Source organism: Gallinula chloropus (genome assembly GCF_964237585.1).
Source record: "Gallinula chloropus genome assembly, chromosome: 4".
Taxonomy (NCBI): Eukaryota; Metazoa; Chordata; class Aves; order Gruiformes; family Rallidae; genus Gallinula; species Gallinula chloropus.
In genome coordinates this window covers 37877955-37901525 of record NC_140088.1, presented here as the reverse complement: position 1 = coordinate 37901525, position 23571 = coordinate 37877955, and the positions used below count along the sequence as shown (strand labels likewise).

The 23571-nt window shown below is 67.7% G+C and overlaps 4 protein-coding genes across 4 annotated transcripts; 1 reads left to right on the top strand and 3 right to left on the bottom strand.

Annotated features, from left to right (window-relative positions):
• Positions 1-2987: 2987 nt before the first annotated feature.
• POLD4 (DNA polymerase delta 4, accessory subunit) lies at positions 2988-3812 on the bottom strand. Its single transcript, XM_084264095.1, has 3 exons — positions 3498-3812; positions 3296-3407; positions 2988-3184 (listed from the first exon to the last, which is right to left on the bottom strand). Exons 1-3 carry the CDS (start codon positions 3712-3714, stop codon positions 3160-3162), a joined length of 354 nt encoding a protein of 117 aa, XP_084120221.1. The 5' UTR covers positions 3715-3812; the 3' UTR covers positions 2988-3159.
• Positions 3813-4933: 1121 nt separating this feature from the next.
• On the bottom strand, positions 4934-7197 carry LOC311191482 (glycine N-acyltransferase-like protein 3; the record flags this gene model as incomplete). The annotated part of the gene is made up of 5 exons (XM_084263669.1): positions 4934-5354; positions 5440-5560; positions 6027-6147; positions 6270-6377; positions 7120-7197. 5 exons carry the CDS (start codon positions 7195-7197, stop codon positions 4934-4936), a joined length of 849 nt encoding a protein of 282 aa, XP_084119795.1.
• A 463-nt stretch (positions 7198-7660) lies between these two features.
• On the top strand, positions 7661-9391 carry LOC311191105 (glycine N-acyltransferase-like protein 3; the record flags this gene model as incomplete). Its single annotated transcript, XM_084263203.1, has 5 exons — positions 7661-7738; positions 8156-8263; positions 8401-8527; positions 8633-8750; positions 8989-9391. The coding sequence occupies 5 exons, from the start codon at positions 7661-7663 to the stop codon at positions 9389-9391; spliced, it is 834 nt and encodes a 277-aa protein (XP_084119329.1).
• Positions 9392-10908: 1517 nt separating this feature from the next.
• CLCF1 (cardiotrophin like cytokine factor 1) lies at positions 10909-17772 on the bottom strand (the record flags this gene model as incomplete). Its single annotated transcript, XM_084263006.1, has 3 exons — positions 10909-11400; positions 12504-12670; positions 17745-17772. 3 exons carry the CDS (start codon positions 17770-17772, stop codon positions 10909-10911), a joined length of 687 nt encoding a protein of 228 aa, XP_084119132.1.
• Between the last annotated feature and the right edge of the window lie 5799 nt (positions 17773-23571).

The following is a 23571-nucleotide window of genomic DNA, read 5'->3' as shown; positions in this document are numbered from 1 at the left end:
GCTGTGAGGCTGCGGCCGGGCAGGGAGGGACGGAGGGAGCGGAGCTGGGCGTACCCGGGACCGGCCCCGCTGCCCTGCCCCGGCGGGAATGGGGAAGTGGCTGCGGCGCCATTTTGTGTGGCGGCGCGGGCGGGGCGCGCATGCGCTTTGGGGCTTGGCGGGGGGGGAATGTGAAGGGAACTACAGCTCCTGGTGCTCTGTGCGCGCGGGCGCGAGCCGTGGCGCATGCGCACGGGGCTGCTGCCCGGTTCCGGCGGCGGCGGCAGCAGCGCCGGGGGGGGGGGGGGGGGGGGGCGGTGCCGCGGCAGGTCGAAGGCGCCCGCTGGGGCGGGGGAAGGGCTCAAGGGGCCGGAGGCTGCGGCTGGGCCTGGGGGGCAGGCCCCGGTACCGGCGGGGCCGCCGGTGGGCGAGGGAGCCGGGCAGGGCCCGCAGGAGAGGCCAGGCACGCACAGGGCTGCCCGGGCATGGGCTGCCCGGCCTCTCGCAGAGCTGTCGGGGCTGGAAGGGGCCTCCAGAGCTCATCGACTCCAACCCCCTGCCCAAGCAGGGTCCCTAGGACAGGTCACACAGGTCAGAGTCTAGATGAGGCTTAAATATCTCCAGAGAAGGAGACTCCACACCCCCATGGGCAGCCTGTCCCAGGGCTCCCTCACCCTCACTGGGAAGAAGTTCTTCTGCATATTGGTGCGGAACTCCCTGTGCTCCAGCTTGAGGCCATCGCCCCTTGTCCTGTCCCCACAGACCACCGAGAAGAGGCTGGCCATTTCCCCTGTGTCCCACACTTCAGATATTGATAAACACTGATCAGATCCCCTCTCAGGCTTCTTTTCTCCAGGCTGAACAGCCCCAGCTCACTCAGCCTTTCCTGGTAGGGGAGATGCTCCAGGCCCTTCATCACCTTCATAGCCCTTTGCTGGGCTCTCTCCAGGAGATCCCTGTCTGTTTTATACCAGGGAGCCCAGAACTGGACACAATACTCCAGGTGGGGCCTGACCAGGGCAGAGCAGAGGGGTTGATCACCTCGTTTGACCCGCTGGCCATGCTCTTTTTGAAGCTTCCCAGGATCCCATTGTCTCTCTTAGCCCCCAGGGCACACTGCTGGCTCATGGCCACCCTCTCACCCACCAGGACCCCCAGGTCCTTCTCTGCAGAGTTCCCCTCAAGCAGGTCATCCCCCAGCCTGGACAGATACAAGCAGTTATTCTTTCCCAGGTGCACTTGCTTTTATCAAACCCCATCTGGTTTCTCCCTGCCCAGCTCCCCAGCCTGTCCAGACCTCGCTGGATGGCAGCGCAGTGTCCTGCATGTCAGCCACTCCTCCCAGCTTGGGATCATCATTGTACTTGCTGAGGGTGGACACTATTCCCTCATCAAGGCCATTGATGAAGATGTTAAACAAGCCCTGACCCCTGGGGAACACCACTAGTCACAGGTCTCCAGCCGGACTCTGCTCACCAGGCTGCCCAGCCGGACAGTCCCCGGGCAAAGGGCACAGAGCCTGGAAGAGCCAGGGGCTGGAGGAGGCGACAGCACAGAGCCTGACGTGGAGCCAGAAGGTTTCCTGTGCCCTCCTGACTTTCCCCCGAGAGGAGCCTGGGACTGGGCACGATGGGGCGAGGGGCCAGAGCTGTGCCCAGGGCTTTTCCTCACCTGAGGGCAGGAGCTCCCACGGCTGAAGGACGTGATCCGGAGGGCCCGGTCCCTGCGGTGTGAGGGGGTCCCGCACCCCCCATCCCATCCTGCCCCCAGGGAGGTGGGTTACCACCAAGTCCCACCCTCCACCACGCTCGATTCTGGGCTGTAACCAAGTAGGTTTATTGACCAAGCTGGAGAGCTCATCAATGATCATCAATAATCAAGAAGCTAATTAATTAACAAAGACATCTCATTACTCATTCACCCTTAAGTGATTCTGCCCACTGCAAAGCTAATTAAGGTCCCTTCATCTTCCCAACCCCATGGGGGTGACGGGCATCACTCCTCCCTCCCCAGCGCCCACAGGGAAAGGGTCCCGTCAGCTTTTTTTTCCCATGGCTTTTTGGGGGGGGTCGTGCCTGTATCCGGCTCTGCAGGGGAATGGCCCTACAACCCCCAGCCACCTGCACACCCCTCCAATCAAAGGTCCACTCCACTCCATGCCCACCTTTATCTGCTTGTCATACCTCATTCTCCCGTCTCCTCTGTTGTGTCCCGAGCCGTGGGGTGCAGCAGTGCTGGCACTGCCCAGGCCTGGGCGAGGAGGGCAGCAGAACCACCCCTCTTCCCTCCTCCCCACAGACACAGAGAGGATTTGCCTCATCTGCAACTTAGAGGTGACCCCCTCACCTGCCAGCCCCCCGCCCCGCCAGCTCTCAGGGGTGCTCATGGCACGTCACACCAAGGGGCTTTGCGTGGCATGAGGCAGTACCCCCTGAAGCTCGGGTCATGGATGGGGGCCTCACCTTTTGGGGTGTACCCCAACCTGGGCACCCTGTCATTCTCTCACCTTCCCCGTGGTGAGGGCTGGTGTCCCCCCAGTCGGCGCGGAGGGGGTGCTGTGTATGCCCCTCTGCCAGCCCATGGAGGTCAGGGGCACCTGTGCCTCCGGAGACCCCTGCCTGATGCCCCTAGAATCTCCATTCCGGGTGTCCCCTGGGCTGGGTGCTGCCACCTTCCTCCTGCCCCTCAGAACCCAAGGGGATGGCTGAGCCCCCCCCAGTGGGGCAGGCTCCCTGGGGTATGTGTGAGGGGCCCCTCTGAGGCAGGAGCACCCCACAGCATGGGCAGCTGCACCTGTCTGCCCCACAGCAAGGGCTCTGTGGGGCTGAGGGGTGTCATCTGCTCCAAACTGGGTGTACAGGGCTGGGGGGGGAGCATTAAACTCTGTGTGACTGGACAACGCGCCTGGCTGTGTTTTGGAGGCGGGGAGGGGCGGGGGGAGGGGGACGGGTCCCTGCCCTCCAGCCCCCCACCCCGTGCACCCCACAGACAGCATGCAGCAGCACCCCTCCTTCACTCACACCAGCCTTTAATCCACCTGCTGAGTGCCCCCCTCCAAAACCCCAGCTGCAGCCAAGGCCTTGGGGTGGGGGGGGGGGCGGGCAGAGGGGACAGTGGGGTGGGTGATGGTGTGTGGGGTCCACGTGTGTGTCCCCCAACTCTCCTCCCTCCGTCGTGGGCTCAGAGCGCGTAGTCATGCCAGAGGCTGCGGGGCACAGCGGGGGTCAGGGGGTACCTGCTGCCACCCACCCCCACAGTTCCAGGGGGGTCAGGCAGAGGTGCCCAGCGCCCCCCTTCCCCTCAGCCCCGCACCCACCTGTGGGTGACAGCGGGGTTGTCTGGGTGCTCCAGGAGGGCATCACGCACGGGGCCGGGGGGGCTCAGCCCCAGTGCCTGCGCCCGCTCCCACCGCTGCAGCCGGGTGATACCTGCGGGAGGGTCGCGGTCAGCAGCTGGTGGGGCCGGGAGGGGGTTTAGGGGGGCTGGGAGGGGGTTTTAGGGGGGCCGGGGGCTCTCACCCGTGCAGGGCCCGTACTCCCAGGCCAGGTCGAAGCGCTGCAGCATCTCCAGGAGGGGCTCGGGAGGGGGCGGCGGGGGGAGCTGCTCGTCGGGCGGGGGGGCGCGGGGCTGGGGGCAGCCCCTGCCCTTCTTGAGCTTCCCCTTGGCCCTGCCCGGGGCTCGTCCCGGTCGCCGTCGCCGTGGGAAGGAGTCGGTGATGCGGCGGCACTGCTCCATGGCTCCTACGGCGGAGCGCGGCTGGCGGCGGCGGCTACCGGGAACCGGGCAACCATCGGTCCGTCCGCCCCGGCCCGCCCCGCCCCTGCTGCGCGCCGGGCGGAAGCGGCGGGGCCGGCCCGGGGCTGCCCACACACCCCCCCCTCCGCCCCCCGCTCTCCCCCGCCCCCCTGGGCAGGGCCTGGCAGCCCCGGGCACTGAGTGTTTGTGTTTGTGTGTGTGTGTGTGTCCCCACCCCAGCCCTCCCCGTCAGCCCGATCACTGGCACCCCCACCCACCCGGGGTCCCTGTCCCCCCCCCCACGCACTGGCACCCCCAGGCTGGCCCGTCACCCCAAGCACTATCCCCAGCTGCCCCTGTCAACCCCAGGCACTGCTCCCCGAACTCTGCCCATCACCCCAAACACTGGCAACAACCCCCCGGGCTCCCTGTCGCGCTCTGTCACACCCCTCCTGTCTGTCCCTGTCCCCCCCAGCTCTCCCCATCACCCCCAGGCACTGTGTCTGGCACCCCCACCACAACTCTCCCCGTCCCCCCGACCACTGGCACCCTCTGGCTGGCCCATCACCCCATGCACTGTGTCGTCCCCCCACCCAGCTGTACCTGTCACCCCCAGGCACTGTGCACACACACACACACACACACACACACACACACACACACCCCAGGCCCTGTGCCCGCCCCGCTCCCCATCACCCCACAAGCCGTGCCCTGAGCCGTGCCTCCCGCGGTGCAGCCGTCACCCTGCGCCCCACGCAGCACTCTGCCCGTCCCCTAGCCCGGGGAGCACAGGCAGTGACACCGAGGTGTCACCAGCCCTGGTGACACTGTCCCAGGACAGGGTGGGGGGGCACGGAGGGGGGGGGGACGACACAGCAGGTGCCACCGGCACAGGCTCCCCTGGGGGGTCCTCAGCCCTCCCTGGGGAGGCCGAGAATAGCGGCAGCAGGGCTGCAGCACGCGTCCGGGCCCGGAGGGACACAGAAGCCCCCCCCGGGGGTGCAGCTGCATCCGGTGGCGGTGACACCCAGCCGCCAAGCCAGGCCATGGCCGTAACGGCCAGAAGGAGCCGCGAGTCCGCGGCAGCCGGCCCAGAGCCCACACGGTTGGGTTGGTTTCCTTTGAGTTTGTTCCTCTTCCTTGTTCCAACTGGGGGGGACATGAACCGAGGCGGGGGGGGTGGGGGTGGGGGGGGATACACGGACGGACAGACAGACACTCAAGGCCCGGCCCTGCCTAGGCCGGGGTTGTGCAGCACGAAGCGGCAGAGCCCAGGCACGCGCCGGTGCCCCAAAGCCTCCTGCAGCCCCTGCATGGCCACGTTCCCCGTGGCCGTGTGCCCGAAAGCGGGGAAGCCGCGGGCCTGCGCCCGCCGGGCGGCCATGGCCAGCACCGCGCGCATGTGGCCGCGGCGGCGATGGGCGGGAAGGGTGTATCCGTGCGCCTCGGTGCCGAAGGCGTCAGTCAGGGCCCAGCACAGGGGCTGCCCGTCCCCGTCCTGCAGGCAGAGGTTGGGGAAGCGCGCCAAGACCTCGGCCAGGTACCGCCGGCTGCGGTCGTTGCCCCCGTAGGCCCACGTCTCGTTCAGCAGATCCACGTGCGCCGGGCTCAGGGTGCTCACCCGCACGCCAGGGTCCAGCCTGCGGCGAGGGGTGGCCATCAAAGGGGGCTGCCCAGGCTGGGTCAGGGTATGGGGGGGGTGGGAGGGGAGGGGGAGGGCCTCACCGGGGCTCAGGGATGGTGCTGGGGTCGGGGTGCACGTAGGTGTAGTACTCAGAGAGCTCCAGCTCCATGTTCTTGGTCCCCGCAATGGCCTGTGACACTGTGGCCACCCCCTCCTGCAGCCCTGGGGATGGTGCGGACAAGGGGGCTCGGACCCCCCAGTGCTCCCACTACTGCCTCTGCCCCCTCCCCCACCCCCAAACCTGGGCTGTTGGGAGGGTGTCCCCTAAGGGCTCACCACAGCCCCAGTCGCTACCCCCAGCAGCCTTGGCCCTGCCCTCAAGAGTGCCCAGCACCCCAAATCCTGCCCCCAGCACCCCCTGAGCCCAGCCCCAGTACTCCCCCAGTACTCTCCCAGTCCAGTGGCAGCACCCATCAAACCCCTCCCACCCAGCACCCACCCCGAGTTGTGCTCCCCAGTGCTCCCCAGCACCCAAAACCCCACCCCTGGCATCCCCACCAGACCCCAAATTCCTTTCACCAGTACCACCCAGTGCCTCCAGTTCCTCACCCAGTGCTCCCTGCTCCCAGTGCTCCCCAGCACCCTGTGGTGCTGCCCCCCCTCCCTTGCATCCCACCCCCCATCCCACCAAAGATGTGGAAGGCGGTGTCCCAGCGCAGGCAGCCGGGGGTCTCCAGCAGCGCCCGGTAGGCGCCCACGTCCCGGTAAAACGCCGCCTGTATGTTCCTGTAGCAGTCATCCACTGGCACCTGCACGGCACCCATGGGTGCCATGAGCCCACACGCCAGGGCACCGGGCCCACCCCATGCTCCCCACCCCCATCCCCTGCCGTTGTGCCCCCCCCCCATGTCCCCAGGTCCCCATGGGCCACCTCTCCGCTGCGCCGCGCCAGCACAGCGCCGAAGTTGGGCCACGAGTCCACCACCACCTCCAGCTCCCCGGGGTTGCCCCGGTTGATGTTCAGTACAGCCCCATAGACCTGTGGGCAGAGGGGGTCAGAGCTGGGGGGGTGAGATGATTTGGGGGTCCCCGGGACTCCCCTGAAGGGGGACACCCCCGCCGCCCCCTCCCGCCCCAGTAAACCCCCCTCTGTCCACTGGGCTGGGGCTGGGTAGGTGTGAAGGTAAAAGGGGGCGGGGCCTAAGGCCTGGTAGCCAGTAAGTGGGCTGGGTGGGCTGGAGTGGGGAGGGGCAGATAGGAAGCCTGGGATTGGCTTCATTGCATCCTGCCTGGGCTGGGATTGGCTGGCTTGTAAGGGGGAGTCTGAGAGGGGATTGGCTGGTTTGTGCGGCCCTGGAAGGGGATTGGCTGGGGCAGAGTCCACCTGGGCTGGGATTGGTGGGCTCGGAGCCAGTCCCTTGGCTCGGCTGACGCCAGGAGCATCCTGGACTTGGTCACTCCAGGCTGGGGGGGGGGGACGGTGGGGGGACAGCGGGGGGCGCGCGGGAGTGGGGAGGTGACGGCGGGGTCCCCGTCATGACAGGGGGCAGGGGTGACATTGGGGTCCCTGTCCTAACAAGGGGAAGGGGTGGCACTGGGGGTCCCTGTCCTAACAAGGGGAAGGGGTGGCACTGGGGGTCCCTGTCCTGACGAGAGGGAGGGGTGACACTGGGGGTCCCCATCGCGATGGGGGGCAGGGGTAACACTGGGGTCCCCGTCACGACAGGGGCAGGGGTGGCACTGGGGGTCCCCGTCACGACGGGGCAGGGGGTTCCCGTCACCGGCAGGGCGAGGGGCAGGCTCCTCCGCAGGGCCTCCTCCAGGCGCTGCAGCTGGGCCGGGCACGTCAGGAGCAGCATGGCCCTGCTGAGAGACCCCACAGTCAGGGGGGCAGGACCCCTCCCCACCCTGACCCCGTCCCCATCCCTGTCCCTCTGTCCCCAGCCCCAGGTGGCCCCGGCCCCTCCAGCACTCACCCCACAGTTGTCCTGGGGCTGTGGGTCCCAGGGGGAGCGTGGGTCTGACGTCTGGGGACCGCGGGGCAGATGGTGACACCAGCAGGTCCTTGGTTCTGTGGGGCACGAGGTGAGACTGGTGGGTCCCAAGGCCACCGCCGGCTGTCACAGGCCAGTGAGTGTCCCCTGCCCGGGGCGGGGAGGGCGGTGGGGGGTAAGTGGCCCATTACGGGGGCAGCGGGCAGGGTCCATCCCATCAGGCAGCAGGCGTGAAGCCGCGACACCCTGCCCCACAGGCCAGGGACCCTCGGTGTCACCACTGCCCCACGAATCACCCGTGTCACCGCTGCGCCGCGACAAGGAGGCCATGCTGCTCCTGACGTGCCCGGCCCAGCTGCGGAGCCTGGAGGAGGCGCTGCGGAGGAGCCTGCCCACCTCCCTGCCGGTGACGGGACCCCCGGGACCCCTCTGCCTGACCCCCCTGCCCTGATGGTGACGGGCACCCCAGGGACCTCTCTGCCTAACTCCTGGCCCTGATGGTGACAACCCCAGGGACCCCTCTCCCTCCTCCCTCAACCCTGATGGTGACAGGGACCCTGGGGACCCCTCTGCCTCCCCCCCCGCCAATCTTGTTGGTGACAGAGACCCCAGGGACCCCTCTGCCTTCCCCCCCCTGCCCCCCAGCTGGTGACAGGGACCCCAGGTTGGTGCCCTTGGGGCATCCTGCCCCCCTGCACTGATGGAAGCTGGCAGCACCCAGGGCACAGCCCAGCACCATGGTGGGGGGGGCGCGTGGAGAGACCTGTCACAGCCCCATCACCCCCCTCATTGTGCCCACCCCCACACTGACCCTCTCCTGCAGGTGCTGGGGGCCGTGATGATGGTGGCCCGGGGGAACCCGGCCGCCCACGAGGTGCTGGTGGACTCCTGGCCCAATTTCGGTGTGGTCCTGACACGCCTGCGCCCAGAGGTGATGTTCCAGGCACCACCCCCCCCCCCCACACCCAATCCTGGCAGCACCACGCAAACCCTGGGACCATTAGGGAAATGGGGGGACACAGACATGACACACCACGCTCAGATGCCACCCCCCCAACCCCTCCCCAGGAGCACAAGGACCACGGGGACTTCTACACCAATCAAATGACGGTTTACTACCGGGACGAGGGGGCCTGGCGGGCGCTGCTGGGGGGCACCGAGGCGGTGGGCTGGACCCGGGCCTTCCAGGTGAATGGTGAGCCTGGCACGGGGGGGGGGGGGGGGGGGGGGGGGGGGGAGGTCGTGGGGGGGGTGTCTCAGATACCCCCTTGCCCCTCCCACGCTGATGCCGCTGACGCAGGGATGCAGGACGGGATGTACGACGCCGTGCGCGAGGTGGCCGATGCCAGGGGGCTGCGGCTGGACACGTACCGGTACCAGGCCCTGCTGAGCCCCGGGCCCCCCCAGCCCCGCGTGCAGTGAGTGCGGGGGCACCGGGGGTCCTGGGGGGGGGGGGTCCCAGTCACAGCCACGTGTGGCACTGGGGGTCCTGCTTGCATCTCTGGGTGACAGTCATGTGGGGTGGGGGGGGTAAGAGTCCCTGGGTGACATGGGAGGGGGTCCCCAATCCCACCCCACGTGCAGCCGCTGCTGGGGAATGGGGTGCAGGTCCCCCCCGTGCCCCCCGCCCCATGTCTGTACCTTACCCCACGGCAGGGTGCCCCCGGGACTGCAGCTGGCGCCCGTGTCCCCGTCCCACGTCCCGCTGCTCAACGCCACGTGGGGGTTCGGGGGTAACGCCCGCAGCCAGCGGTACCTGCTGGGGCTGGTGCGGGCGCTGCCCAGCGCCTGCCTCCTGGGGCCCCGCGGGCGCCCCGTCTCCTGGAGCCTGCTGGACCCCCTGAGCTGCCTGAGCCACGGGTACACACTGCCGGCCTGGCGCGGGCAGGGCCTGAGCGGGGTGACGCTGGGCGCCCTGGGGCAGGAGCTGCACGCCCGCGGCTTCCCCATCTACTGCGGGGTGCTGCCCCAAAACACCCCATCGCAGAGAGCCGTACGTGCCGTGGGCTTCCTGCCCCAGCCCGGGACCTTCTACACGCTGGTGGTCACCCCTCAGTAGTGGGGTACCTCCCCTCCTCGCCCCTGTGCTCATGGCTGGGAAAAGTGGGGGGAGGATAAGATGGGGTTACCCCCAAGAGTCCTCACTTCCCCCCCCTCTAATGAGCCAGGAGTGGGTGGCAGTGACCCGTTCACTCTGGTCCCTACTGATGGTGGGCACCGGCCCCCTGTGCCAGGGGGTGTGTTGGGGTGCAGGGGTGCTGGAGAAAGGCTTTATTTGTCCATACAAGAATAGATCTTTGCAATAAATACCCCAATAAATAACATCTCCAATAAATAAACACTCATCGACGCGAGCGGACGGGGGACCCGCAGCCCCGCCCCCTGCCCAAGGAGCCTCCAAAGCCCTCAGGGAGCCCCCAAAGCCCCCAGGGAGGGGCGGGGCTTGGGTGCAGGGGGTGGGACCTGTTGGAAGGAGGCGGGACCTATCAGCATCCAGGGGTGGAGCTTAGTGCTCCCAGGGGCAGGGCTTGTGGCAGGGAAGGGCAGGGCTTAGTCCTACGCTCACAGGGGATTGGTCCTTTTTGAGGGTCCCTGGGGGTGGGGCCAGGGGACAAGACTCCTCCCCCAGCCCCATTATGTGTGGGGGTGGTCCCGGGGTGGGGGGTTGCACCGTGGTGGCACCAGGGCCCTGCCTTCACATGAGGTGGCGCTGGTGGCACTTGAGGGTCTGGACCCCCATTTCTCAAGGCACAATGGTGATGTGGGGGACACACAGGTGGCTTTGGTGGCACTTTGGGGTCCAGGGCCCCATCCTTTAAGGCACAGCAAGGTGACAGAGGGGACATGAGGTGGCTTTGGTGTCACTTTGGGGTCCAGAGCCCCATTTCTCCAGGTATGCTGGTGACGGGGGGGCAACGTGAGGTGGCTCTGGTGGCACTTTGGGGTGCGGAGCCCCATCCCTCAAGGCACAAGGTAACAGGGGGCACATGGGTGGCTTTGGTGGCACTTTAGCAGGCCCATCCCTTAAGGCACAGTGAGGTGAGAGGGGACAAGAGATGACTTTGGTGGCACTTTGGGGTCTGGAACCCCATTTCTTAAGGCACCCTGTTGATATGGGGTGGGACACAGGTGGCTTTGGTGGCATTTTGGGGTCAGCAGCCCCATCCCTTAAGGCACAGCAAGGTGACAGGGGAGACATGAGGTGGCTTTGGTGGCACTTTGGGGTCTGGAGCCCCATCCCTTAAGGAATAGTGAGGTGACAAGGGGGACATGAGGTGGCTTCGGTGGCACTTTGGGGTCCAGAGCCCCATTTCTCAAGGCACCCTGTTGATATGGAGTGGGACACGGGTGGCTTTGGTGGCACTTTGGGGTCTGGAGCCCAAATTCTTAAGGCACCCTGTTGATATGGGGTGGGACATGGGTGGCTTTGGTGGCATTTTGGGGTCAGCAGCCCCATCCCTTATGGCACAGCGAGGTGGCGGTGGGGGACGTGCAGTGGCCCAGCGAGGTGAGGAGCCCCATCCCAATGAGGCAGGGGGCGGGGGGTGTCAGCGTGTTGGGTGTGTGGGGGGACACTCAGAAGCCCCTGGCCTCCAGGCGCAGCGTGACCACCGCGGGCGGTACCTTCTTCTTGAGGCGGTTGAAGTCCTTGGCTGAGCGCCACAGCCAGGTCTGCAGCTCCTTCAGCAGCCAGAAGTCATCCATCTTCTTGAGGAAGTCGTTGGGAGCCACGGGGGTGCCGGGGGGCGCGGGGGGCCCGGCCGGGCCGGCGGGTAGCGGGTATCCCAAGGAGGACATGACGCCGGCGATGCTGAGCACCAGCCCCTGGAGGCTGGAGCAGAAGTGGCCGAGGCGGTGGCGCAGCTCGGCCGTGCCCGCCTGCCCGTCCAGCGCCCGCAGGTAGCAGAGCAGCCGGCTGTAGGCGCGGTAGTTGGCGGCCAAGCGGGCGTTGTCAGTCAGGCCCCGCCACAGGTCCAAGTCCACTGTGGCGCTGGGCACCCGCTCGGCGCGCGCCAGGCGCGGGGGGTTGAAGTCAGGCTCATTGAAGGGGGGGCCCAGGTAGTTCAGCTGCGAGGGAGGGGATGGGGGGGTGGGTGTCAGGCAGCTTGGGGGGTGGCACGAGGTAGGGACTGTCCCCATGGGCCCTGCATGCCATGGTCCCTTGTCTGCCACGTCCCCCATCCCAGCAGGTCCCTGACCTCACTGTCCTCCAGGTTCCCACATCCCCAGTCCCCACATCCCCCACATCTCCACACCCCCATGGCCCCAGTCCCCACGTCCCCAGTCCCCACGTCCCCACACCCACAGTCCCCACATCTCCACACCCCAGTCCCCACATCCCCAGTCCCCACATCCCCCACATCTCCACACCCCCATGGCCCCAGTCCCCACGTCCCCAGTCCCCATGTCCCCACACCCACAGTCCCCACATCTCCAGCACACCCCTAAGCTGGACATGCCCAACATGTTGCAGGTCCCCACATCCCCTCGCCCATCACGTTCCCCTCCCCAGCAGGCCCCCCACTCTCCAGGTCCCCCTCCCGCACCCCATGTCCCCAAGGCTGACATCCTCATCACATCTCAGACCTCTCCACCTCCTTCCCACCCACGTCCCCACCCCGACACCACCATGTGTCCCCCCACCCCCCCAACTCATCATGCCCACAGCCCCACGTGGCAGACCCCCACCCTGCCTTGCACCCCACAGCAGCGCCACCCTCATCACCACCTGGCACCCCGCGTGCCGACACCATCAGAGCTGAGCCGGCAGCACCGGGGGCATGTCAAGGCAGGGACGAGGAACCTCTGCGTGAGCCAGTGCTGCCGGCGGGCAGGGAGAGGCCGCACCCCTGCCCACACCCAGAGAAGGGGCGTGGGGCGCAGGGCGGCTCCCGGGGTGAGACATTTCCTTGGCCCCCGGCATGGGAGCAGCCGGACACGGCAGGAGGGAGGTGGGGGGGGGGGGGAAGAGACCCACAACCTGCCCTGGGGAGGGCGCATGAGGGCAAACACATCACACGGGGTGTGCGCCGGCACACGCATGGCCAGGGACCCACAAGCGGCACAGGCGTGTGTATCTGTGGGCCCGCAGTGCAGGTGTACACACATGGGGAGGGTGGGCAGGGAGCGTTTGTGGGGGGGTCTCGGGGGAGGGATGAGCCCCTACTCACGTAGGTGCCGGCGAGGGTGCGGAGCTGGTGCTCCAGGTAGCGCGTCAGGTCGTAGGTCTTCTGGATGGACTGGCCGGCGCCCAGCTCCTCGGTGCAGTTCAGGGCCGGCAGCACCGGCAGGTTGCAGAGCGCAGCGCACAGGAAGGTGAAGATCCCCCAAGAGTCTCCTGTGGGGACACAGCGCATCAGAGATGGGGGGGGGGGGGGTGTAACAAGGGGTACAGGGGCTGTGGGGGTACCTCCTCCCACCCCTAGGCCTTGGGGGATGAGGACACCCTGGGAGCCTGCAGGGACCTCCCTGCCTCGTGCTGCCACAAGTAGGGAAACTGAGGCACATAAGGGCTCTGTGTAGTGGGGGGGGGGGGTATTGGGGTACCCATACCACCCCAGAGCAGCTCAGCACCTCCCCCCTGTCGCAGGGCAGCTCATGTTGCCGGTAGCCCGGAGTGATGGTGCCGGCACGGCCGGGGCGTGGGGGTCCTGCCGGGCTCCCCTCGGCGCTCCTGCCACGGGCTCCAGCAACAATCCTTTATATGGTCTGGAGCGAGCACGGCTCAGTGCGCTCCCGCCGGGACGGCACAGCCGGGTTATATTTGGGCACGGCGACTCACCCACCGGCAACGCCGGAGCGGGCTGGGCATCCCACAGGGCCGCTGGCGCTGCTCGCCGCTGTGGGGACCCCCCAGCCACACCCACCGAGGGGCCCTGGGGAACAAGGGTGGGAAGAAGGAGGGAGCCGGAATGAGGGACCCCCGGGGGTGTCCGGGGCGTGGGGTGACCTTTGCTGAGCGTGCCGGAAACCGCCGGCCGGGTCCCCGTCATCACTCCTGACGTCAGAGTGGCCTTACGAGCTCCGGGCTCGTTAGCCAGCGGTTGTGGAAAGGTCACGGCCCGCGGCCAGGACGCTGCCGGCCAACTGGCACCTCTCGGCACGCCAGAGCCAGGCTTCCCGGCAGCTCCCCCGGCGGGAGAACCCACGGCCGGTACAGCTCATCACCACAGGGCTCCCGACGTGGGCAGCCCTTGGCGGTAGTCCCCAGGGTGTGTGTGTGGGGGGAAAGGCGGGGAGCCCCGCGGTGCCCTCGCGCGTCACCACGCGTCACGAGCGACCGGGAGGTTCGGAAACCTGGAAGAGGCCAAGAGCTGGTGACGCACGAGGGTCCTCGGGGGACACCCCAGCTCTGGCTGTGCCAACCCTACACGGCGGTGGGTACCCCTGCGGCCCCTGTGTGCGGGAGCCTCATGAGACACGCCGTGGCCGCAAGTGCGTCGCAGGTCTGCGCCGTGCGCATTGACAACGCCTTGCTGATGCGCACAGTGCGGGCCTGCGACGCACTGCGCCTGCGGGATGCACACGCCGTTGTCACGTGTGTGACACGCGTGGAGCGTCCCACTGTCCTGCCTCGCGTGCGTGCGAGCGTGTGTGCGACAGGCAGCTGGGGGGGGGGTGAGGGGGGGCCCCACCGCAGTGACTCACCCGCCCCCGGGTGTTTGCTTTGGCCAAGCCCCCGGCACCGCTGGGCTGGCCGGACCCTCGCCCGGCACCGGCTCGAGTTTCCAACGCGGGATTTACACCAGCGCCGGCCCCGCAGCCGCCAAACCAAACACAGCCGGGGTGGGGGGGGGGAGCTGGGCTGGGGGGGGGAATGAGACAGGAGAGGGGGCTGGGGATGGAGCTGCAGGTGGCCAGGCTGCGGGATGGAGGAGCGTGAGGATGAGGATGAGGGAGGAAAGGCACGGGGAGGTGGCCAGATGATGGCTGAGCGATGGTGGGATGCCCGGTGGTGGCACAGACGGGGCCGTGGCACTACGATGTGGGTGGCACGGCAGTGACACGGGCCACAGCACAGCGGTGGCCCAGCCATCCAGGTGCCCTGTGGAGCAGCCGGCTGTGCCTCGCTTGGCCCAGTCACGGCGTCTCGGCGCCAGACAGAGAATAACTGGGCACCGGCATAGACAATGGCGGCGGTGGCGGCAGCGGGGAGGAGGGAGGCGCGGGCCGGCACAGCTGGATCCCGGTGACGTCGAAGAGGAAGAGCCCGAGGGTTTCAAAACCGGCCCTGGAGTCCAGCCAGGATGCTCCCGGCCCACGTAAGCAGCTCATGGCGTGGCTGCCCGGGGTCACCCGCTCGGTGCCGGGGGCAGCTGGGGACTGGGCACATCCCCCCCACCCACCCTGGATTTGTCCAGCGGTGCTGGGGTACCCATGCTGCTGGTGCTGAGGGGCTGCTGTGGGATTCATCGGTGGTGCCACCAGCATCCCTCACAATGCGTGGCGGCGGGGATGTTGCTCACCCACCCTCAACAGGATGTGGGGTGCACGCTGGTGGGACCCCCTGCCCTCCCATAAACCCCCCAGCCCCCCCCCATTCCCGGCAGCACAGGCAGACCTCCTGGCGAGCGGCGGTGCCGGGTGAGCTGTTCGCTGGGCACGCTGTGGGCAGAGCTGCCGAGGTCAGGAGCAACCGCAAACCACCCAGAGCCGCTTTCCCGAAAACCCTCGTGTGAAACAGTGCCCAGGGTGGGGGCGGCAGTCAGGAACGGGGAGAACCCTCGCACCAAAATCCACCCTCCCCCCCCCGTCCTCCCGTCCCCCCTGGCCCCGGCAGCGCGCAGAGCCGAGCCGGCCCCACGGCAGGAGCTGCCGTATCTGATGGGCCGGTGTCCAGCGGCAAGCGGAGCCCCATCCCACCCAGCGGCCCCATCCCCAGCGCTCGCGTGAGAGCCCAGCTCGGGGGTCCGGCGGCGGCCGCGGTGAGGACAGCGCAGCTGCCATCCCGGCAGCCGGCCCGCAACCTTGACCGGAGATGCTTGACCTCTCCCCACGCCGCCATCACGGGGCCGTTTCAAGGCGGCAGCCGGCCTCTGCCCGCTGCTCCGTGGGGTCTGGGAGTGGGCGATGCTGGAGGGCACGAGGACAGACACCTCTGTGTCCCCGCTGCGGCCGGAGGGGTGACGACGCAGCGTCGGGCGGGCACAGCGGCCGCCCCGTGGAGCCGGAGGCGTGAGGATGCTTGGACATCAGTGCTGGGAGGGACACGTGTGTGTCCTGGCTCCACGGCCACCACAGTGGGGTCCCCAACAACCCCCTTCCCACCTGCCTGCTCCCCGGCTCTCCGGGAGCCTGCCAGGACCCACCAGCCCTGGCTGCAGCCCCTGCCTCACCCCCACCTGCAGCTCCCGGTGCCCCCCACCCTGCCAGACCCCTCATCTCCGCACGAGCGTAGCCAGGGAGCGGGTGGGGGTGCGGGGGGGGGGGAACCTGGCCCCGCATCCCCCCTCCTGCCCACGCCCGCAGCACTGAGTGTTTACATCCTGTCTCCTCTGGGTGTTTATAAATGCGGCCGCGCACGGGAGACTCCAGCGAGGCCGTAATTAGCCAGGCCTGGATTTCCCATCCGGTGGCATGATGGAAACACCCCCACAGGCAAGGGCCCCCCCCCCAGTCGGTGTGTGGGGGACGGGGCAGGGGGGCCCCAGACCCCTAATCCCAACCAGACCTCACTGCCCCACACGCACAGCGCAGCCATGACACCCACGGCTGCCCCAGCTGCCTTCCCACCTCTCCCAGCACAGGTTGCGGAGCCGTGGAGCACCCCCTGCCCCGGGACCCACACCATGTCACTGGTGGGATGCTGGGACCAGCCCCACAGCAAAGTCCCCGGACGCCCCACACGCCACCCAGCGACACGGCACCATCGGGCCGGCGGCTTCCCGGCACAAGCCACACCGGCTGCCGCCCAGATGTCCCATCTGCGCCGGGGCAAGCACATCCCCACGTGTCTGCCACGGCCTCGGCACACCGGCGAGATGCCACAGGGTGCCAAATTCCCCCCCATCCCCCCCCAGCAGCACAGGGGCACGAGCACTGCTGGGTGAGAGCAGTGCTGGAGGGAGACAGGGGTGTGATTTACAGGGCTCCGTGCCACTTAGCAGGGCATAAATCTGCCCCAGCCCGGGCTGTAAGCAGAGCCGGCTGGCTCTCCCCGCGGCGGCTGCTGGCGCCTAATGCAGCCCAGATGTGTGCCGGCACCGTGCCCTTGCGCCGCCCGCTAAATAGCTGCAGGGACACCGGTGCTGCCCAACGTCCCTGAGCCCTCACAGGCCCAAAAAAGTTGGCCAAGTCGACAGCAACCATGGATGTCCCGAAATGGGGAGTGGGGCTGGGGTAGCTGGTTCTGGCCCCCATGGTTGCTCCTGCCATGCCAGGCTCGGCATCCCCTTCCCTTAACGGCCACAGGCCCCGGCAGCCGGTGGCACCAGCTGCTGTGGCCTGTGGCCATTGAGGGAAGGGGCTCACTGGTCACATCCACTGGCCCCAGCGGCGAGCGGGAAGGGGGGGAAAGGAAGGGACGATGGATCCTGGCCTCGCTTTTCCGGTTCCCCGGCGCTCGCCCTGCTTTGCCTGTCCTGCGTCACGCCAGCACCACGGGAGCCGGAGCCAAACCCGGTGCCAGACTTGTGCTGCCCCGATCCCAGCGTCCGGGAGCCCTGGGAGCCTCATGGCACCCACAGTTTGACCTTTTAAGGGTGTTTACCAGTATTTTCCCCGTTCTTTCCGGGTGAGGAGCCCCCCAAGCTCAGTGTGCTGCAGGGCTAGCCAGCCCCTCCAAACGCTCTCCTGGCTCTCCTGGGACCCCTGAGGCAGCCGCTCAGGTTGGGGGGGGACAAACAAAGCCATCTTGCAGCCCACCCCCAGGGATGGTCCCCTCCAGAAAGCGACATTTCCCTGCCACCCCCCAAAAGTAAAGAGAGAAAATCCCACCGCAGGAACCTCTCCCAGGAGGAATCTGTCCCAGCTTGGAGGTGACCCCCCCCAAATCCATCCCCAGACAAGAAAATCTTCCTGTACCCACCCCCCCCTTTCCTACTCCTTTCCCCCTCCCCAAATCCCAGCGACTTTCGGTTTCCTCCCCTGTCAGTGCCGGGGTTTAATTCTCCGAGCTCGGCGGCGGTTCCCTCCCTGGTAATCACAAACATGCATGGAAAAGAGGGAACGAGGGAAAGGGGAAAGGGAGGAAATAAACCATAAACTCCAACCCCCCCCTGCCCCGAGCCGAAACGAAGCCCCCCCCGCCGTGGGAGGGGAGAGCTGCCAATCAACCCCGGAGCCAGACGAATGCTTTAATCGCCCCCCCACCCCCCCCCCCCCAAATTAAAATCAGCGATGGCTCGGAAAGGCAAAACCAGGGCGAGGCGAACCCCAGCCCCTCTCGGCCCCAGCCGGCACCGCGCTCTTACCTGAGAGCTCCCCAGCGACATTTAGCATAGTCGGGGTACGGGGTGGGAGGGGAGGGGGGGTAGAAGGAGGAAGGGGTGCAGGGGGAAGGGAGGGAGGGAGGGAGGGAAGGAGGGAGGAGGGGGAGAAAGCGAGAGGAACCCAAAGCGGGGGGCTTGGCTCTCGCTCCGCGCCCCGAGCGGCCAGCCGAGCTCTCGCCTGTTCGCTGGCGCTGGCGCGGGGTTTGTTGTTGGGTTGGGTTTGGGGTGGGGGTTATTTTTTTTGGGTTGGTTTGGGGGTGTTTTCTTTCCTCCCCCCCCCCTCCTTCTCACTCCCCCCACTGTTTTGGTTGGCGGTCGCTGGGAGGGGAGAAGGAGGAAAAATAAAAGGCCAGACACCCCCCCACCACCCCCCCCCAAAATCAATAAAGCAGCAGCGCGGGTTGGGCGGGTGGATTTTCGGGGGGGGGCGGGGGGGGGGGTGAGAGGCTGCGTGCGCGCCGTTCGCCCCACGCTCCGGCTGCCTTGCTCGCCGCCGTTCCCCCTTCCACCTCCCTGGATTTTGCTCTTTTGATTGGTGTCCAGGAATGCAAGAATAATAAAAACACCACCACCACCACCCCCCCCCACAACCCCCCAAACCCCGCACCCCCCGAGCGCGCAAACACCCTCCCGGGCTGCCGCCTCCCTGCTCCCGCTCCTTCCCCTTTTCTTCGCTCAGGCTCAAGTGCTAAGCAGAACCAGGTTGCTTTCAAGAATGTATTTGATGCGGCCGGACACGAGAGCGGGCTCCATTCATTCCCTCCCTCTCCCCCGGCCTTTCCCCCCGCCTCACACTCACACACACTCACACACACACACACACACCAGCCCCCTCCCCATATTCCCCATCCCTGGGGTCCCGGCGTCGGGTTGAAGTTGAGCCCCAGGAAAGCGGCGGGGAGTGAAGGGGGATCCCCCCGGGTGCTGCTGAGTGGGGAAGAGGGGAGGGACCCCCACTCTCCTCGAGTTTTTCTCCCTGCTTTCCCCCCTCCCCAAACACCCCCCCCCCCCCAACCGGGTCTGGCTCCCGTATGGCTTTTGTTAGTGGCGGTGGCGGGGCTGGTGCGGGGCCGGTGCGGGGTGAGGTTGGGGGTCTCTCCTACCTGCTCTCAGCTCCATGCGGGACAGACGCGGGGCCGGGGCGGTGGGTGCGTGGCCGGGGGGTCCCAGGCAGGGAGGGAGGCAGCGGTCCCGCACACCGGCCCGAGACTGCGGCTCCCATTTGCCGGTCTGAGCCCTCTCGCCTCTTCTCCTCCCGACGTGCAGAGCCGCCGCACGCCGAGAGCCCGGTCCCCGAGGGGGGGGGTCCGGGGAGGGGAGGTGTGTGTGTGCTGGGGGGGGGGACGGGGACGGGGCGAGGTGCGGCGGAGCGGCTCCTCTCGCCGCCCCGCAGCGGGGCCGGGGAGAGGAGGGGGGTGTCGGGGTGGTGGTGGGGGGGGGGGCGTGGGGTGCCAGCCTGCCCCGTGTGTCGTGTGGGTCCCCCCCCCCGCTCCGTGTCTTCCCCCCCCCCTCCTCTCCGCGGGCAGGGGCCGGGGCAGAGGAGAGGTGGAAGCGGGGAGGGGCGGCTGGAGGGATGGGAAGGCGCAGAGCCGGGCGGGCGGGCAGCGAGGGCCGGCCGGTGCGAGCAGGGTGGCGGGACGGACAGACAGACAGGCAGACAGACAGGCAGACAGCCCCCCCCACACACCCCCTCCCGCGCCGTTCGGCCGGTAAAGAGAAGGGTCCCCGGGGGAGGAGATGGGGGGGCGGACACACACACACACACATCTCACGAACCTCCCCCCGCTTCGGCTGGCAGCGGCGGGGATGGGAGCGCGGGGACCCGCAGCGCCGCGGCCGCTGCCCCGCCGGGACAGCCCGGGGCGGCGGCAGGTGAGCGGCCGGGAGCGGGGACGGCGGCGGGAAAGCGGCCGTCGGGGCCCCGCTCCCGGGATTCCGGCCGAGGCAAATCCGGAGACACCCTCCCCCCTACCCCACACCCCCTAAAACCGGAGCGGCGGCGGCGGCTCAGACCTGTGCCCGCCGCACCGGCTGCGGGAACCGGGGAGGGGCGGGGGGGACCCGACAGCCCTGGGGGGATCCCGGTCCCGCGGGCTGCCCGAGCTCCGGCTGCCTGCACCAGCTACGAGGAAAACGGCAAAGAGGGGGTCCCCCTTTCCCAGCCACGACCCCCTCCAACCCTGCGAGGTGCAAGGACGCCCCAATTCACCCCCCCTCTTAGTACAGACCCCCCCATCCCAGTGCCTACAGGGCATCTGGCAATGACAGGGGGGTTCCTCATCACCCACCCGGCACCGGGGCAGGGGGGTGCAGGACTCCCGTGGGGGGGTGTAAAACCCCCATCGAGCTGCAGCCAGATTCCCAACATCCACCAGCCAGACACCCCCCTGCCCCCCAAATCCCATCCCCCGGGCCCCACAGCAACAAGTGGGTCACTGGCACGGAGGCGAATGACCATGGCCACGGCAGGCAGGGGAAGGCAGGGGGGGCGGGGGGGTGGGGGGGAGCGTCCCGGCCTTCACTGGCTCCCCCCGAAAACCAAATAAAACTGCTTTGTTTAAAACAAAGGCGCTGGCCGGCCGGCGCTGCTCGGGAACGCCGGGAAGGGCCAGGAGGCAACAGGCCGCTTCGTTGCGGCTCCCAGCCCCGGCCAGGTCCCAGTCCTCGCGGATCCTTCTCCAGCAGCGAGCGCCGTCTTCACAGGTTTCGATCCCCCAGAGGCGGGTGCCCACACGGCACCCACCCAAAGGGGCCGGTTTCCCCCCAAAACTCAACGGGGATGGGCGGGTGGGGACTGGGTCGGCTGCGGGTAGAGAGAAGCCACGCGCTGAGAGAGGCTGCGGCAGTGCTGGGGTGATTTATTGGTCGGGAGCTGGAGAGATAGTGGTGGAGGGGGAAGGAAGCACCATAAACTGTGGGGCGGGGGGTAGGGGGGCGGCTCTGCATCCCCCCTCCCCAGCCCTGGTTAAAATGGGGGGGGGATTTTTGGCACGCTGCTCCAGCCAGAGCGATGCCACTGCTCGGAAGGGCAACCCCGTGAGTGCTGCGGACCAGTAGCAAGCAACAGAAACAAGGAGGTTCTGCGGCGCTCACTCAGGGGGTGCCACAGCCCCCTGAGGGTCAGGGTGGGGGGGGCTGTGGAGGCGATGGTGGGACAGCCTCCCCCTCCAGCCCTGCACCGGGACGGAGCTGGCCAAGCTCTTGCACTGGGTGAGCCAGTGAGAGCGGCTCCGAGGAGCAAAGGTGCCGGGGCCGGCTGCCCGCAGCGTGCCCGAGGGGCTCTCCACCTCCGCCCCTGCCCACACAGTGTGGCACCGGGCCCTGTGCCCCCCCCCCCACCCCGTCCCACACCAGCCACCATGCAGGGGATCTGTTTCCTCCCTCGCCTTTCCTTCCTCAAGCAAACAGCACGGAAAAGCCACTGGGGCTGCAGGAAGGGTCGCTAGCCTGAGCAGGACGTCAAGTCCAGGTGGGCAAGGCAGCAGCAGGGTCACCCGATGGCTCCCCAAAAAGCAGCACCCCGGCAGGGCACAGGGAGGTTTCCGGCTCAGCTCACACTGGGCCGGCACCTGAGGGAGAAGATGGGAGGAGGAGGAGGAGGGTGACGCAGCCAGCGGATGTGGCACAAGCCCCCCGACACTCATCCTCCTCCTCCTCCTCTGCACGCTCCGGGCACAGGCCCTGCGTGGGTGAGGCCGTGCCCCCTCCTCGCCTTTGGGGATCACGTCACCGGCAGCGCTGTGGGCAGCTGACCTCACCTTCGTCCCGACCCGGGTCCCTCCGCCGGCGCCGCCGCGGCCCTGCCTCCCACTGGCTGACCTTTGTGGCGGGCAACTCACTGTCTGCCCAGGCGCTGTTGCCACCGCGCCACGGCCCCCGCCCGCCTGCGGCCCCTCACACCCCTACCTGACCCTCCAGAGTCCCCAGCTCCGCACCCAGCACCGTCCGGGCAGCACCGACGTCCCAGGGCCACGCTGGAGCCCTGGCAGATGGAGGAGAGAGAGATGAGGAGCTCCCCGGCGCCCCGGCAGAGCCCGAGTGCCTAGCATCCGGGAGGGTTTTAGCCCCAAACCACTGGCAGCCCTACCCCCAAGCCGCAGGGAGGGGACATTTTGGGGGTACCCAAGAGACACTCGGCACCAGTGATGGCCAGGCGCCTGTCCCCTCCTGCCGGGCAGGGAGCGGGAGCCCAGCTGTGGCCGTCTGTCTCTCCACGCCGCTGCCTGGGCGAGGGCATCGCGCCATGTGCTCGGGAAGCTGCGTCTCTCGGGGGAACGGGCGGCCAGCGACGGCGGCGGGAAACAGCCTTGAGCCCGCCGGGTGGGAGGGGGCACCCAGGGAGGGCAGGGGGGGGTGACACGGACAGGGGGGGTCTTTGGCCCCGGGGGGGTGTGTTGGGAGAGACAGAGCGGCGGTGGGCTGAGCCTGGGGGTGCCAGAGCCCCACTCTGAGAGCTGCCAGGCTCCTGCCCCAGTCCCCATTCCAGCCGAGTCCCCAGAGCCTCGTCAGCACCGGCTCAGGGCGGCCAGGGGAAGAGGGAGGGGTGCGTGTGGCTTTGGCCACCGCTGAGGTGTGTGTGTCACGACCGCAGCCAGCTGCGTCCTATCCACAGCCCCATAAAACGCCGAGCCCCGAGGCCAGAGCCCCTCCTGGGGACGCCGGCTCCAGAGGAGCCCGGCTGCCGTTCCAGAGCTGGAACGGACGCTCACACACAATCCCAGCGTCCTCCTCCTCCTCCTGGGAGGAAGGGGCCGGTAGCCAGTGCTCACCCCAGGGGCGGAGGGAGGCAGATCCAGCCGACCTCGGAGGGCCAGAGACCCCAAGCCCAGGCCAAGGCAGGCCTGGGAGTCCCCCGAGCTCCCTGCCTGAGGTCAGAGCCCAGACACGTGCATGTGGCCTGGCCTGCGGAGCGTCCCCACAGAGGTCAGAAGTTTGCCTACCTGGAAGGGACTCACTGCCAAGAGTATCACGTCCAAAAGCCCGGAAGTGAGGCATTGGGAAAGGCCCCAGGCACTGCCCACACACCTGAGACGGAAGAGAGAGAGGAGTAGGAGAGGCTACATACTGGCAGATGGCAGCTGTGGGGAAGGGGCTCTGCACCCCCCTATGTAACCCCCCTCAGGTGCCAATCCTGCTCTGCAAGACATGTATTACAGCCTCCTTGCCTTGGGCTCCACAGCCACCAAGCCTGGGAGGAGGGACTCCAGCTGCTGCAGATCCTGCTGCAGGCTCCAGGAGCGTGCTGAAGGACCCTGCTGTGAGCGCGAGTCAAGTTCCTCGCAGCCAAATCCCCCGACCTCCCTCAAGACTCAGAACGGGACAGCCAGTTGTTTGGGGCTGGCTGAATCTCCTGACTTCCCTCAAGACCCGAAACAAGAGAGCTGGTCGCTTGGGGCTGGCTGAAATGGCCTCAAGCTGCACCAGGGCAGAGTCAGATCAGATGTGAGGGAAAAGTTCTTCTCTGAAAGAGTTGTGGGGATGTGGAACAGGCTGCCCAGGGAGGGGGTTGAGTCCCTGCCCCTGAGTGTGTTTAACAGACGGGTAGATGAGGTGCTCAGGGATATGGGTTAGCACAGGACAGGAATGGTTGGACTTGATATCATCTTAAAGGTCTTTTCCAACCTGGTCATTCTGTGATTCTGTGAAATCCCCCAACCTCCCTCGAGACCCGAAACAGGAGAGCCAGTCGCTCTGGGCTGTCTGCCTGCAAGCCCTCTGTGCTGAGCTCACCAGCTGTACCCCTTACCCTGTGCTATTGCTGTCACGCCGCAACCACCACAGCGCCAGCCTTCCAGGTAAGATCCTCCTG